General features: G+C 47.9%; 1 protein-coding gene across 6 annotated transcripts in view; it reads right to left on the bottom strand.

Annotated features, from left to right (window-relative positions):
- The window catches only part of CYB5RL (cytochrome b5 reductase like), a 30,408-nt gene extending 14,433 nt beyond the window's left edge, over positions 1-15,975 (bottom strand). For 3 of the 6 annotated variants that reach the window (XM_005897237.3, XM_070367985.1, XM_070367986.1), the window contains exons 1-5: positions 15,854-15,975; positions 12,950-13,055; positions 10,375-10,629; positions 9,305-9,453; positions 6,126-6,213 (exon numbers count right to left, since the gene is read on the bottom strand). In XM_005897237.3, the coding sequence (XP_005897299.2) occupies positions 6,126-6,213; positions 9,305-9,453; positions 10,375-10,569 (432 nt within the window). In that variant the 5' untranslated portion in view covers positions 10,570-10,629; positions 12,950-13,055; positions 15,854-15,975. The remainder of the gene's footprint in view (positions 1-6,125; positions 6,214-9,304; positions 9,454-10,374; positions 10,630-12,949; positions 13,056-15,853) is intronic. The other 3 variants (XM_070367982.1, XM_070367983.1, XM_070367984.1) reach the window with 3 other exon arrangements.
- Between the last annotated feature and the right edge of the window lie 61 nt (positions 15,976-16,036).

Raw genomic sequence — 16,036 nt, 5'->3', positions numbered from 1 at the left:
AAGGTAAATTGGTGAGCGAATACTCTTTCTAAAGAAGAAGCCACTTTGCAAATTCCAGTCCACAGTCCACAGGGCCAGTGATGCCAGATCTTCTGACTTTCTAAGAGGGGCAGGAAATCCATATTTTTAAGAAAATTTTCCCATTCTTGAAATGTTAGCAATTAATTCAAAATTTTAAAACACTATACAGGCCAAAACGAAATATATTTGTAGGCTAGAGGCAGTTTGTGAGCCACTCACTTGCAATCTCTGCATATCCCTATACTGTCTCCTGGCTGGAGGAAAAAGTGAAGGTTGTGGAGGGGATTCCTCCACGGGAGAAGGGCAGTATGCACTTGCTGGGTGCCCACCCACTCTGTGCTGGGCACTATGCTGGGGCTGCAGGGAAGACAGCTGGACCTTAAGCTCCATGAAAGCAGCCAGTGCCTGAATCATGGAAAGGACTTTAACATCTGAATGAACAAATCAGTAACCCAGATCAGGCCCTCCTAAGCTTAAGGAGCTCACAGTCTAAGAGGGACCTAAGTCTCAGACACACACAAGGTAGAGACTACCTAATGCCTGAGGAGGTGCAGTCACTTCCAGTGCAGCGGGACTGAGGAGAGCTTCCTGGAGAAGGAAGCAGTGGGGCTGGACCTTAACGACTGGGTAGGATCAGACTCACTGGAGATGGGAGCAGACGGGCACAAAGGATTCTGGGCATCAGGTGTGGTATGCTCAGGGGTAGGACAGCCCAGGTCATGTTCTAGGAACAGCAAGTGGACACGATAGAGTCGGGTCAGGGGAGCACTGGGAGAGAGGACTGGAAGAGTGTTTGGAGAAATTATAACCAGGCCTGAAGGAGAGACTGGGCTTTGGTCACCAGACTTGCTTTTAAACACTCGCAGCCACTTCTGGTACCATCGCTGCCTTCCTTGGGCACCAAATGCATAAAGCAAAGAACGTCCTTGGCTGACCTGGAAGAGGTCTGGGGAGGAGGCTACAGTTTTTCTAACTTGCTGAAAGATACATTTCAGCCTATCCCTTGTTTTGTGGCCCTGGTCCTACGGAGGCACAGCCCCAGGGGTGGCCTTAGAAGCCCTACGGCACAGAGAGAACTCAAGGAGAAAGGAAGGATTTTTCTGTGCTTCTGGCACTCACACAGAGCCTGGCACAGGGTAAACCCTCAAAACACATCTGTTTAACAGAACTGACACTGGACTTGTTCTTCCGTTTGGGATCATATTACCCAAGGGGCCTTGGGACAATATCATCTCTCTGAGCTTTAGTTTCTTCATCTGCAAAGTGGGGAGAATATGATCTACTCTGCAGGGTGGTTACAAGGTTGAAATGAGGTAATTAAAGAGCTAGAGGCAGTACCTGGAGCCCAGAAGGTGCCTGAGAAATGGGAGTTCCCCCTTCCTATCCACAAGGGAGTGTAAACCTTAGAAAACCCGCCTGCCTTCCCAATTTGCCAAGACATTTCCAGTTCTTCAGCCAGCGGCTTAGGGATAATTAAGCATCTCTCTGAAGAGAGGCTTTCCGGTAAACGAAGGAGAAAATCAGCCTTGCAGCTGGGAGTGATCCAGCTGCCCTGAAGTACTGTCTCTAGGCTTATCCTTTCAATAGAAACACACCCAGACAAGCAGCTTGGGGAAGTGGGCCATTTGGAGAGGATTTGTGGAATCTCCCAGACAAACAGTTGCGTGGAGAAGGGATCCCATCCAAGCTTATGTTTGAGGGAATAAATACTCGAGCTCTGAAGGCAGGCAGGGAAGGCAGGAGCCATAGATGGTGCTGGGGACTTGGAATCAGGAGGCCAGGGCTTACCCACCACTTGCACTTCTTACTACCTGGGGAGCCTCAGGCTCTCCTGGGGTCTCAGTTTACTTGTCAATGAGAGGGGGGTAATTTCTGTCCTATAAGGGAGACAAAGGATGTGAACACCTATCTTGAGGATTCTGTTTGGGAAAAGATCTAGAGCTATGTATTAGGCCGACTCATGTGAAACTGCTGGTTCCATAAGTCAAAAACGTTAGCGTGTCAGCAATTTCATATCAGATCAGATCAGATCAGCCGCTCAGTTGTGTCCGACTCTTTGCGACCCCATGAATCGCAGCACGCCAGGCCTCCCTGTCCATCACCAACTCCCGGAGTTCACTCAGACTCACATCCATCGAGTCAGTGATGCCATCCAGCCATCTCATCCTCTGTCGTCCCCTTCTCCTCCTGCCCCCAATCCCTCCCAGCATCAGAGTCTTTTCCAATGAGTCAACTCTTTGCATGAGGTGGCCAAAGTACTGGAGTTTCAGTTTTAGCATCATTCCCTCCAAAGAAATCCCAGGGCTGATCTCCTTCAGAATGGACTGGTTGGATCTCCTTGCAGTCCAAGGGACTCTCAAGAGTCTTCTCCAACACCACACTTCAAAAGCATCAATTCTTCGGCACTCAGCCTTCTTCACAGTCCAACTCTCACATCTATACATGACCACAGGAAAAACCATAGCCTTGACTAGACGAACCTTTGTTGGCAAAGTAATGTCTCTGCTTTTGACAGAATATGAATATGCTATCTAGGTTGGTCATAACTTTCCTTCCAAGGAGCAAGCGTCTTTTAATTTCATGGCTGCAGTCACCATCTGTAGTGATTTTGGAGCCCAGAAACATAAAGTCTGACACTGCTTCCACTGTTTCCCCATCTATTTCCCATGAAGTGATGGGACCGGATGCCATGATCTTCGTTTTCTGAATGTTGAGCTTTAAGCCAACTTTTTCACTCTCCATTTTCACTTTCATCAAGAGGCTTTTTAGTTCCTCTTCACTTTCTGCCATAAGGGTGGTGTCATCTGCATATCTGAGGTTATTGATATTTCTCCCGGCAATCTTGATTCCAGCTTGTGTTTCTTCCAGTCCAGCATTTCTCATGATGTACCCTGCATATAAGTTAAATAAACAGGGTGACAATATACAGCCTTGACGAACTCCTTTTCCTATTTGGAACCAGTCTGTTGTTCCATGTCCAGTTCTAACTGTTGCTTCCTGACCTGCATACAAATTTCTCAAGAGGCAAATCAGGTGATCTGGTATTCCCATCTCTTTCAGAATTTTCCACAGTTTATTGTGATCCACACAGTCAAAGGCTTTGGCATAGTCAATAAAGCAGAAATAGATGTTTTTCTGGAATTCTCTTGCTTTTTCCATGATCCAGCGGATGTTGGCAATTTGATCTCTAGTTTCTCTGCCTTTTCTAAAACCAGCTTGAACATCAGGACGTTCACGGTTCACGTATTGCTGAAGCCTGGCTTGGAGAATTTTGAGCATTACTTTACTAGCGTGTGAGATGAGTGCAATTGTGCGGTAGTTTGAGCATTCTTTGGCAGTGCCTTTCTTTGGGATTGGAATGAAAACGGACCTTTTCCAGTCCTGTGGCCACTGCTGAGTTTTCCAAATTTGCTGGCATATTGAGTACAGCACTTTCACAGCATCATCTTTCAGGATTTGGAATAGCTCAACTGGAATTCTATCACCTCCACTAGCTTTGTTCGTAGTGATGCTTTCTAAGGCCCACTTGACTTCACATTCCAGGATGTCTGGCTCTAGGTCAGTGATCACACCATCGTGATTATCTGGGTCATGAAGATCTTTTTTGTACAGTTCTTCTGTGTATTCTTGCCACCTCTTCTTAATATCTTCTGCTTCTGTTAGGTCCATACCATTTCTGTCCTTTATCGAGCTCATTTTTGCATGAAATGTTCCTTTGGTATCTCTGATTTTCTTGAAGAGATCTCTAGTCTTTCCCATTCTGTTGTTTTCCTCTATTTCTTTGCATTGATCACTGAAGAAGGCTTTCTTATCTCTTCTTGCTATTCTTTGGAACTCTGCATTCAGATGTTTATATCTTTCCTTTTCTCCTTTGCTTTTCGCTTCTCTTCTTTTCACAGCTATTTGTAAGGCCTCCCCAGACAGCCATTTTGCTTTTTTGCATTTCTTTTCCATGGGGATGGTCTTGATCCCTGTCTCCTGTACAATGTCACGAACCTCATTCCATAGTTCATCAGGCACTCTATCTATCAGATCTAGGCCCTTAAATCTATTTCTCATTTCCACTGTATAATCATAAGGGATTTGATTTAGGTCATACCTGAATGGTCTAGTGGTTTTCCCTACTTTCTTCAATTTCAGTCTGAATTTGGCAATAAGGAGTTCATGGTCTGAGCCACAGTCAGCTCCTGGTCTTGTTTTTGCTGACTGTATAGAGCTTCTCCATCTTTAGCTGCAAAGAATATAATCAATCTGATTTCGGTGTTGACCATCTGGTGATATCCATGTATAGAGTCTTCTCTTGTGTTGTTGGAAGAGGGTGTTTGTTATGACCAGTGCGTTTTCTTGGCAAAACTCTATTAGTCTTTGCCCTGCTTCATTCCGTATCCAAGGCCAAATTTGCCTGTTACTCCAGGTGTTTCTTAACTTCGTACTTTTGCATTCCAGTCCCCTATAATGAACAGGACATCTTTTTTGGGTGTTAGTTCTAAAAGGTCTTGTAGGACTTCATAGAACCGTTCAACTTCAGCTTCTTCAGCGTTACTGGTTGGGGCATAGACTTGGATTACTGTGATATTGAATGGTTTGCCTTGGAAACGAACAGAGATCATTCTGTCGTTTTTGAGATTGCATCCGAGTACTGCATTTCGGACTCTTTTGTTGACCATGATGGCTACTCCATTTCTTCTGAGGGATTCCTGCCCGCAGTAGTAGATATAATGGTCATTTGAGTTAAATTCACCCATTCCAGTCCATTTCAGTTTGCTGATTCCTAGAATGTCGACATTCACTCTTGCCATCTCTTGTTTGACCACTTCCAATTTGCCTTGATTCATGGACCTGACATTCCAGGTTCCTATGCAATATTGCTCTTTACAGCATCGGACCTTGCTTCTATCACCAGTCACATCCACAGCTGGGTATTCTTTTTGCTTTGGCTCCATCCCTTCATTCTTTCTGAAGTTATTTCTCCACTGATCTCCAGTAGCATATTGGGCACCTACTGACCTGGGGAGTGAATCTTTTTGCCTTTTCATACCGTTCATGGGGGTTCTCAAGGCAAGAATACTGAAGTGGTTTGCCATTCCCTTCTCCAGTGGACCACATTCTGTCAGATCTCTCCACCATGACCCGCCCATGACTTCTTATACATTTATTGCCTACTCCTTGGGTCTCTGGGGCATTTTGCATCCAGCCCATTTTGTTCATCTCATCTCTACCAACTGCCCAGCCCACCTTGGCTGCCCCTACAAGCATGTCTCCCTCCACCACTCAGACTGAGTATAGATCCCACCAGACCCTGCTCTATTTCACCTCTCCCCGCCTTTGGTTATCCAGCCCTGGAACACCACCTCTAATCTGTACTCCTTCTTCAAGGCCCAACTCAAATGCCCCGGCCCTTGCCAACTCCTTCTATAAGGTAATTTCAGTTAGCTTGGTCCCCGAGGTACTCCATGTCCCATCTTTTGCCTGCGCACCCGCTCTGTTCCAAGACGAATGACTGGAAGTTCCCCAAATCATGCCCCCTTGGCTGCTGTATATACACACTGCTCAGCACTCAGAGCTTCCTTCCCAATCCTGAGCTTAACACAGAGCTCACACACACAGCTTCCTCGAGGAAGCCCAGCCCGCTTTCCCTGCGGCCCCAGGTGCCCTGAGCTGGGCTGGGGCCTGCTGCGTCTACCACCTTGCAGTGTCCTAATCTGGCCCCATCGGACGGTGGGCACTGGGTCTGACTCCCCCTGGATGCCTGTGCCCAGCATACAGAAGGAGCCCATGACTTGGTTCCCCTTTCCCTGGCTCAGTGCTCACGCTCCATCAGTAGTAAGATGGTGAGGAGGAAGAGCTTTACTCTTCTCAGCCCAAGCCTTTTGTCCATAAAATCTATCAGGAACATGCCTCTGTTGATGATGCAGCAGCCCCTTTTCCCTAGGAAAGGAGATTAGAAAAGGCCACCCTCATTGTCCTTGCTCTTCCCTCCAGCCAGCTTCCTCCCACGTGAATCCTGGCTTTTCCCACATCAAAGGGAAGTGCCCAACCCTGACCAAGTTGGCAAATGGAGGTCCAGTCCTTGGCTCTTAGAGCAACCGTGTGAGTTGACTTACCTTGATTAAAACTTCGAAGTATCCTTCTGCATTGGCAGGGCTGATGGGCGTATAGGCTCTCTGAATTTCTAAGTCATCTACTGTCCCTCTGGGAAAGAGATGCACTTGGTCAGGCATTCAGCCAATCATTCAACAAATCCTTAGAGTACCTAACCTGTGCCAGGCTGGTGAAAGTGAAGCTAGGGGCCCAGTCATCCCAGCAGCCCTCACTGACGGGCAGGCACGGTGGAGCAGAAGACAAGCGTACTGGGCTCCCCTACGACTGCGTGCTGGCTATGAGACCCTGGGCAGGTCACTTAAACCTTCAGTTGCTCCTTCTGTAAAATGGGGACAATCACCCATGCTCCTGCTATGTGGTTCCATTGGGATTACAGATGGAAAGGTGCTTCAAAAAGCACACTGATGATGTGAGCTGTTTTAGGACATCACTGAGGTTTTTCCTGACCTCTCCCTGACCATAGCATGATCAAGATAAAAACAGCTATGTTTGACAAGTGTTTAACATTTAGCAAATACTACCACATGCCAGGAGCATTGGAATTAGAAAGGATCCTCAAAGGTGCCCTCGTCCAAAGTTTGACCTGATGCATGAATCCACTCCAGTATTATCAACAAGGGGGCCAGAAGGATAGTCATGCAGACATGTTGTATTAAGTGCCTATGATGCACCAAGTATATTACAGGCAGTACCTCATTTATTGCAAACAATAACCAAAATGAAGAAACCAAGGCTTAGAGAAGGGATGCCACCTGCCTGAGGTCACACAGCTAGAATCAACTGTAGCTCCGTCTGCCTCAGAGGCAGGTTCCTTGCCACTACTCCTCAGAGCTTCCCGGGAGCACCCAAGCACCCCTTTCTTGAACCCTACCATGTACAAAATTTTCTTCTCCAAGGTATGCAAAGATTAAAAAGGCTCATCCTAATGTATCAAAAGTTGGGCAGAAACATTCAATAAATGCTTACAGAACAAGGCACATATGGCCTGGCTCGGATGCAAAGAGCACTGACATTTGCTATGACAGAGGTAAGTCACAGGCACTCTCATCTGGGGAGCCTCAGAAGCCCTCCCTGAGCTGGGTTTTAAAGGATGAGCCAGCCACTAACACGTGAAAATGGGGACAGGAAGTAAAGGGAAGAACCTAGGCAAAAGCCTGTGCTGTGCTGTGCTTATGCACTCAGGCATATCCAACTCTTTGCCACCCCATGGACGGTAGCCCGCCAGGCTCCTCTGTCCATGGGGATTCTCCAGGCAAGAATATGAGAGTGAGTTGCCATGCCCTCCTCCAGGGGCAAAAGCTTAGAGGTAGTTTAATGTAGGGCAAGCCAGGAACTGGTGAGAGGGGCAAGCATGGGGGTGGGCAGCTGAGAACTTGGTGGGCAAGGGAGCTGGGGCTGTGGGTTGGTGTGTTGCTGGGGAGGTGCTGTGGAGCACCAGAAGGGGTCTGAGTGAGGAGGGACGTGGGTGTCGTGAGAGTGACAGAGACAGTGGAGAGGGACCAGACCAGAAGCAGGCAGTTCTGGGCATCCCTGACTTATGGATGGAGGGTTTCTTGGGCTCTGACCTGTCCTGTGGCTCCTAAAGGAACAGTGACTTTTAAGGACTGGCCAGCCAGGCCACAGGCCAGAATGAGCTGTATACAAACACCAGGGGTCTGTGTGAGGCAAGTGACCAGAGTGTGATGAGTAATAAGCTTTCTCCTGGTTTCCTTCCTGGCTATACCTTCTGTCTCCTTTGCTGGCTTTACCTCCTCTTGCCAACACTGTAAATGGTGGAGTTGCCAGGGTTCAGTCCTAACTCCTTCCTTCTTTCCATGTCCCGCATGCTCCCAAATGCCATCTAGGTATAACGATACACCTGGATGCTTCCCAGATCCACGCCTGCAGCTCAGATCTCTCTGCTGAGCGTCAGGCCTAGAGAGCTGACTGCCTGCTAGATGCCTCCACCTGGAGGTCCCAAAGAGTCTTGTCCCTGGGTAGGTGGAGGTGGGGATCGAGGTGGGATGAGAAGACAAAATTAAGCTGGGAGAAAGAAGGAAGTGCAGAGGAGTGAAGGCTGTAATTCAGGAGGCAGGCTGTCTGGGCTTGAATCCTTGTTAGCTGTGTGATACTGGGCAAGTCTCTTATTTTCAATGTCAGTCTCCTTTCTATCAACTGGTGCTAATTGTATGAGGTTAATGCCACAAGCTCTGGAGCCACACTGTTTGCTTTCAAACCCTAGCTCCAACATCTGCCAACTGTGTGATCTTGGGGAAGTTATTAAACCTCTCTGACTTCAGTTTCCTCTCTGGTATGATAACGGTGCCTACCACACAGGATTTTGTGAACAATAAATAAGCTCATACATATGAGCATAAACTGTATGAAAAAAGTGTTTGTTGTTGTTATTTATCATGAAAATACATTATCTAGGCCAATTCCAAGAGCCCTCTAAGTCATGTATCAGTGTTTACTCTGAAGATGACAAATGGAGGCTTTAGGAAGGTTAACCAAGTTGCCCTGGGCCGCACTGCTAACAAATGGCAGAGTAGGGCTGCAAAGCCTGGGTCCTCCCACTACCCGAGTGTACTGTAGGATGGGGTCCTCCTACTACCTGAGTGTAGCGTAGGATGGGGTCCTCCTACTACCTGAGTGTACCATAGGATGGGGTCCTCCCATCACCTGAGTGTACTGTAGGATGAGGTGCTCCCATTACCTGAGTATACCATAGGATGAGGTCCTCCCACTACCTGAGTATACCATAGGATGAGGTCCTCCCACTACCTGTGTGTACCGTAGGATGAGGTGCTCCCACCACCTGAGTGTACTGTAGGATGAGGTGCTCCCACCACCTGAGCGTACTGTAGGATGAGGTGCTCCCACCACCTGAGCGTACCGTAGGATGAGGTGCTCCCACCACCTGAGTGTACTGTAGGATGAGGTGCTCCCACCACCTGAGTGTACCATAGGATGAGGTGCTCCCACCACCTGAGCGTACCATAGGATGAAGTCCTCCCACTACCTAAGTGTACTGTAGGATGAGGTGCTCCCACCACCTGAGTGTACCATGGGATGAGGTCCTCCCACTACCTGTGTGTACCATAGGATGAGGTGCTCCCACCACCTGAGTGTACCGTAGGATGAGGTGCTCCCACCACCTGAGTGTACCGTAGGATGAGGTCCTCCCACTACCTGAGTGTACCGTAGAATGAGGTGCTGGCCAGGCCACAGGCCAAGCTGGCTGTTCCCGGGTAGTGCAAACCGGACAAGGTAGGTGTCCTCGGTGAGCCTGTCCACAGCACTGATGAGGAAGGCCAGGAAGGTCTCTGGGCTCAGCTTGGAAGGGCAGCTCTGCAACAGGAAAAGATTCACCAGCTAGAACCTGAAACTCAAGAGACAAGCAAGCCTCCATGAGCATCCTCCCTGCAAGGAGAGGCTACTGTGGTTGACAAGTTTTCTGTATAATAGTGCAGTCCCACCTTCCTTCCCTTTCAGGCTCTAAGAACGCTGGAGCACTTTATGTCAAGGGTACCCTGCTCTGAAGCCTGGCATGGTTCCTCTCAGCCCCAGGATAAAGCACAAGGTCCTTAGTTGGACACTCTAGTGCCTGTGGATGAGTCCTGAGTCTCATTTTACCTCCCAAGCATCCAGTGTCAGACCTTTCTGTGTTCCCCACAAGAACACCTTGTGGATTCCAACCTGTAAGTCTTTATTTGCTCAAGCTGTGTCCTCCATCCAGAACACTCATTTCCAATGTATGGAAAACCTACCTATCCTTGAAACCTGCTAAAACCCAGTATGCAGATTTAGAAACTGATGGGACCTTAAAGATGACCTAATTCAATACCCTTATTTTACATGTGGGGAAACTGAGGCCCAAGTGGTAGTGACTTGTTTGTATAAAGTCACCACCATGAGCAGGGGTTCAAATTCATGTCTTCTAAGTCTCAGCCCATTGCCCTTAATATTCCATCCACCCCGCAGACCTCTTCCAGGAAGTCTTCTCTGACTGCCCCAACTCACAGATCCTGTTCCCCTGAAAATGCACCCACCCAATTCATTCCTGGGACCTTCCCTCACTATACCACCCCATCCCCCACTCACCAACTCAAGGCCAGGCTTTGAACCTGGGTCAGTCTGCTTCATTAGGCCCACTCTTTTCTCTCTGCTGCAGAGTCAGAGGAAGCTCCCTTGAGCAGGTACACCATACAGGGCTGAGGTCAGGAAGATGCCGACACCTGGCCCTCGTGTCTGAGGAGCACCCCCCCTTACCTGTGTCTCTTCCATACTCAGCAGGCTCCTGTCCTTGCTGGCTCGGGCAGCCTCCCACCTTGCCAGGTCTCGCTGGTAGATGTCGAACACACAGGGCGAGCAGCCACTGCCACAGCACTGCGAGGGCAAAGGCTCCACCGGTCGAAGCTGCAGCCAGGCTTCCTCTTCGTCACCTTCCTCCCCCTGGTCCATCATCAGTGGGGCTTGATCAGATACTCTTCCCAGAGCAGGCCCAGGCCCTGCTCCCTTGCCAGCCTGGAGGAGGGAACACGTGTGGTTACTCTCTGGGCACCTCTGTTCCACTGGTTCTCCCTGGGGCCGGCAGGTGCCAAGCTCCGTGTGAGCACATGGATGAATCAGTCCTGGGGTCTGCTGTCTGCAGGGAGGGAGGCAGACAGGCACAATAATCCCAACAGGCAACCACAATCCCAACAGGCAACCACAGTTTCTTGACCTCTTCCCATGCTCTGAGTGCTGGATCAAGATTACAAAGAAAATCTCGCAACAGTGTTCATCAGCTATACTCCAACATAAAAGCAAAAGTTAAAAAAAAGATTACATAGAAAATTTCACTGAACTTTTAAAATATTTTAAATGATGAAGTAAAACATTTATGTACAATTTAACAATTGTTATAAAAGAGCCATTTTGTAACCACCACTCACTCAAGTAAAAAGAATCTTGCTGGCATCCCAGAAGTCATGCATTTGTGTCCCTTCTGATCACACCTCTGTGCCCATAACCACTATCGGTTCCCTTGCTTTTCTATACTTGTGCCACTTTGTTTGCAGTTCTATCCACAATTTATCAGATTTGCTTAGTTTTTATCTTTATATGAACAGCTTCTCAGGTGGCTCAGTGGTAAAGAATCTGCCTGCCAAGCAGGAGACTCGGGTTGAATCCCTGCATCGAGAAGAAAGAAATGGCAACCCATTCCAGTATTCTTGCCTGGAGAATCCCAGGGACAGAGGAGGCTGGTGGGCTACAGTCCATGGGGTCACAAAAGAGTCGGTCATGGCTTAGCGACTAAACAATAACAACAGTATCGTATGAAATGTATTCTTCTGTGCCTAGTTTCCTTCACTCAGTATTGTTGGCGAGTCATCTACCGAATTGCTGCATTTTATTTAATCTTTACAACAAGGCCAGTCCTGGAGGTGCCATTTTATGGATGGGCAAACTGGAGTCTGAAGAGGTTTAATAACTTACCCAGGGTCACACACATGCGTGCTAAGTCACTTCGGTCATGTCCAACTCTTTGTAACCCTATGGACTGTAGCCTGCCAGGCTCCTCTGTCCATGGGATTCTCCAGGCAAGAATACTGGAATGGGTTGATGTGCCCTCCTCCAGGGGATCATCCTGACCCAGGGATCGAACCTGCATCTCTTGCACCCTCTGCATTGGCAGGCAGGTTCTTTACCACTAGCGCCACCTGGGAAGCCCTACCCACATCACAAAGTTCCATAAATGATGGCACTGGGACTTGAACTCTGCTCTGTCTGGTCTCAGAACATATTGTTCTTCAATAACAGGAACACAGGAGAAGAAGGTCATGATGGTCCAGGTGAGAATTGATCTAGACCAGGACAGTTTCAGAGAAGATGAGAGGAGAGTGGACAATTAGGGAAATCCTGAAGCAGGAATTAACAGAACACAGAGACTGACAGATGTGAGGTGAGCAGGTGAGGGGGAGAGAGGGCTAAAGGGACATCCAGGTGTGACGCTTGGATCCTTGGGTGGATAGTGGGTCCAAACAGAGTTGAGTTTTAGAGGAAAGAGGAAGGGAGGGAAATGGTAAGTTCACTAAGAGGTACGCTGAATGCCTGTGGGGCATCCAAGGGCAAAATCTAGCTCCGTTTGGATTAAGCAGGTCTAGGAACCTGAATCTAGAGATGGAGCTCCGGGCAATGGACAGCAAGGAAGGGATGGGCTGGTAGAGAGCAGGCTGGAGCCTCTGCCGAGGCCTGCCTGGCTTCCTGCAACACTCATAGCGCTTGGTCCAGCCCTGGTCATGGTAGGTGCTCAATAAATGCTCTTCCAGTGAATGAATCTCCACCCTATAGCATTTCACACTGTTCAGAACTTACAAGTTTACATGTCTTTCTCTTCTGAGATTGTGAACTGCTTGAGGGCAGAGACCTGCTTTTTATTCATTTTATGAAGAGGCACAATGTATATTTTAAAATATGCATGTTATATGAAAGAAAGAAAGGAAGGAAAGGAACTTGGTTTCAGGGCCATTAGGTAAATTTTGAAAGACAGACCAGGGAGGAAAATTTAAATGGTTATGATTTATTTTGAGATATTTCTGTGAGGGCAGTTTGGGATTTATCAAGGTTTTCTGTATTTATATGTGGAACTCTACAGTTCATATAGAAATAGAGCTGTCATCTCACTTGCAAGGAAACTATTCATTTAAAATCCCACAGGCAAATCAAAGTAAAGGGGGGTCTTCTCCCCCTCTTGTCTGAGAACAGAACTTAGGGGAAATCTGATGTCACAGAACATTACTTAAAATGCAATTACGACTAAAAGCTCCAGTTTTTGCTATCCTCCCATTCATTCGACACTTACTGGGCAGGGGCTGCTGAATGAGGTGCTGGGACAGAGATGAATGACACTCGTCCATGTCCTGGAGGAGCTCCTGGCCTGGAGGAGTCAGACACTAAACAGATAATACCTGGGAAAAGAACACAGGTCACTTACTGGGCCACTCTGTCCCAAGCACTTTGCACTGTCTCACTCTGCTCCCGGCAGCCATAGGTAAGGAGGCTATGCCTTCCTTATTCCACAATGGAGAAAACTGCGGCCAGGAAGCCAGAAGTGGCAAGGTTAGTGCATATACCTGGTCTCTTAAGACTCTAGGATACTCTTTCTCCCTAGATTTCATGCCTCTGTAGGGCAGAGGAGTGTCTTCATCTCCAATTTCCAGTGGGCTGGGCTGGCACACCCACCTTGCCAAACTGCCATTGAATTTTATGGGCCCCCTGGAGCCTCCCTAGGGCAGTAGCTTCATGGGTGCATAAAATGCTAGAATCAAGGTGTGGGCCAAGTCTGTGGAAAAGCCAGGAGCAAACCACTAAGCCTGCCAGAGGACATGGAAATACTGTTTCTTGGTTACCAATCACTTCCCAGGAGTCTTAACTTTTACGATCTTTCCCATTTTTTCCGCTTCCCACATCCATTTACACTAGAGTTTTCTATGGGCCCAAACGATGTGCTTCCAGTTTCCCCCAACACTATCCATCAGCACACCTGCCACCAGCTCTGACCACACCTGTCCCCTGCTTCACAACCTTCAACAGCCCCCCACTGCCTACTACACACAATTCAGCCTTCTTGCCTGGTGCCCAACATTCTTCCTGGTCAGAACTTGCCCCAATTCTCTTACCACTTACTATCATCAATTTTAGAAGGGCAGTTCCTGTATGTGCCACAAATCTCTCTTGTAAAGGAAAGGTTTCTCTTTAGAGGAAAGAAAACCTTCTACTGCTGGTTCAGTGATTTCAGGAAGGTTCAGTAGGCTAAGACCCTCTTGAGGGCAAGTGTGGTATCTTATTCTTTCTGCATTCTACCACCAAGCACAAGCCTGGCAGACGGAAGGCTCAGGCAAGTGGTGAGTGCTCAGTTCACAAAGATCTGGGAGCCAGGCATAGAGCTTGGGGCTGAGATACATCAGAGGTTAATAAAACATTGGCTCTACCTTCACAGAGCTTCCAGACAAGAATGGTGTCACATCAGCTCAACCCATTCTTCTTACATGTTATGTACCAGGTTTGTATTAAAAGTGAATGAGAGCTGGTTTCCTCTATATGCTGATTTCTTACTCCCAAAAGATTTGGGAGAAATAAAGTGAGCTAAGTTAACAGAAGGAGCTCTATTAACTGTAAACTCCTGTACAGTGTGAGAGTTATTTATCTATCTTTGCCTTAAATTTGCTTTCTAGATTTTACTAATTCCATTTTCCCTGCTATTTTGGAAGTGAGTAGAGAAGTTGGCCATGTCAGTTATGAATTTTAAAGATCAGTTTCACATTTCCTCTCAGCCTCTACTTTTGGAGTCTAAGAAGCCAGGCCTTGACACATGTTGCTTCTGCCTGGATGACTCTCCACACCCTCAGACACTGCTTCAGGGTCACCTCCTCTCAGAGCCACCCCCTTACCACACCCTTCTCATTTTCTAGCACAGCTGTCTTGGACCAGTTTCCTGGAGGTCAATTTTTCCTCAGACTGGGGTGGGAAGGGGGATGGTTTCAGGATGATTTGAGCACATTAGATTTATTGTGCTCTTTATTTCTATTTTGTGGCAATCAGGATATTCCACCTTTACTTTAGGGTTAGGGTTTATGTTCCTATGAGAATCTAATGCCAGCTGCTGAATTGACAGCAGGCAGAGTTCAGGCAGTGATGCAAGTTCATGGGGAGTGACTATCCTGGGGGTTGAGGACCCGTGCGTTAGCAGGTACCCTATTTGCTTATTCATTACATTAGTATGTATTGAGTCATTAAATGTATATTTACTATGTGCTCAGCACTGATCTAGAGGCAGACTTCACAACAATGAAGAAACAAAAACTCTTGCATTCATGGAGCTCCTTGCAGTCATGGAGCTTACATTCCAGTGGGAATGTCATTAAGATCAAAATGAAAAATAGGCTATGTTCAGTGTTAAATACGAAAGAGGCAAACAACTGGGGGAAAGGAATATAAGTGTGTGTGTTGCAATTGCTATTTGGTTTACTTGCTTTCTGTCTGTATCTCCCACTTAAACTGTAAGCTCTACATCGCACATCCATTTTATTCACCAGTGTAAACCCGCTACTCAACAGTGCCTGACACACAGTAGGCATTTGATAAATACCTACTGAGCAAGGAGCAAGATACCCCTCCGCCGCTCTGGCCCCGCTCCTAGGAGGCGAAAAGGGACATTTTGAGGAAAGAGGAAATTAACTCATTTTGGGCGCTGGGGAGGAAGCAGGCAGTGTGCGAGGTCAGAGCGGCCCTAGCGTGGTGCAAAGGCCACGTTCAGGCTCCACGTCAGAAGTGGTGGAGAGGGAAGGAAACTTACGGGATACCCACCACGTTCTGTGCGCTGCGCAACTGAGCTAGTTTAGGCATTTCCATCCCTATTTTGAGGCTTCCAAGTTGGCGGAGTGGTAAAGAATCCCCCTGCCAATGCAGGAGACAGATCCCTCGGTCAGGAAGATCCCCAGGCGGAGGGAAGCAACCCACTCCAGCATTCTTGCCTGGAAAATTACATGGACAGAGGAACCTGGCCAGCTACAGTCCATGGGGTCGCAAAGAGTTAGACTCGACTGAGCACACAGACACATCCCTATTTTTACACCGAGTGACTTTAAGGCTCAGAAGTACTCTGTCCAAGCTCCAATTGCTCGCAAGAAATCAAGGCTGTCATGAGTTCAAATTTTAAGTCCCGAAGCTCTCCTAGCTCATTACAGCTCTCACCACAACCACTCACCTACCCTCCTGCGCTTTCCCTCAGGTAAAGATCTTGCAGGTTTCACTCCCACCCGGGGAAGGTGGGCAGGGTTCCACCTGTGAAAAAATGTGGACGGCCTGCGGGGTGGGGCAAGGCCAGAGTTACCTGGCGGTGATTGGTTAAAGGATCTGCCACTCGTAAAAAGAGCCTTGTCGGTCGGCC

The sequence above is a fragment of the Bos mutus genome, chromosome 3 (assembly GCF_027580195.1).
Source record: "Bos mutus isolate GX-2022 chromosome 3, NWIPB_WYAK_1.1, whole genome shotgun sequence".
Classification (NCBI taxonomy): domain Eukaryota; kingdom Metazoa; phylum Chordata; class Mammalia; order Artiodactyla; family Bovidae; genus Bos; species Bos mutus.
The sequence above is the reverse complement of the archived record's forward strand: the minus strand, read 5'-3'. Positions and strand labels throughout refer to the sequence as shown.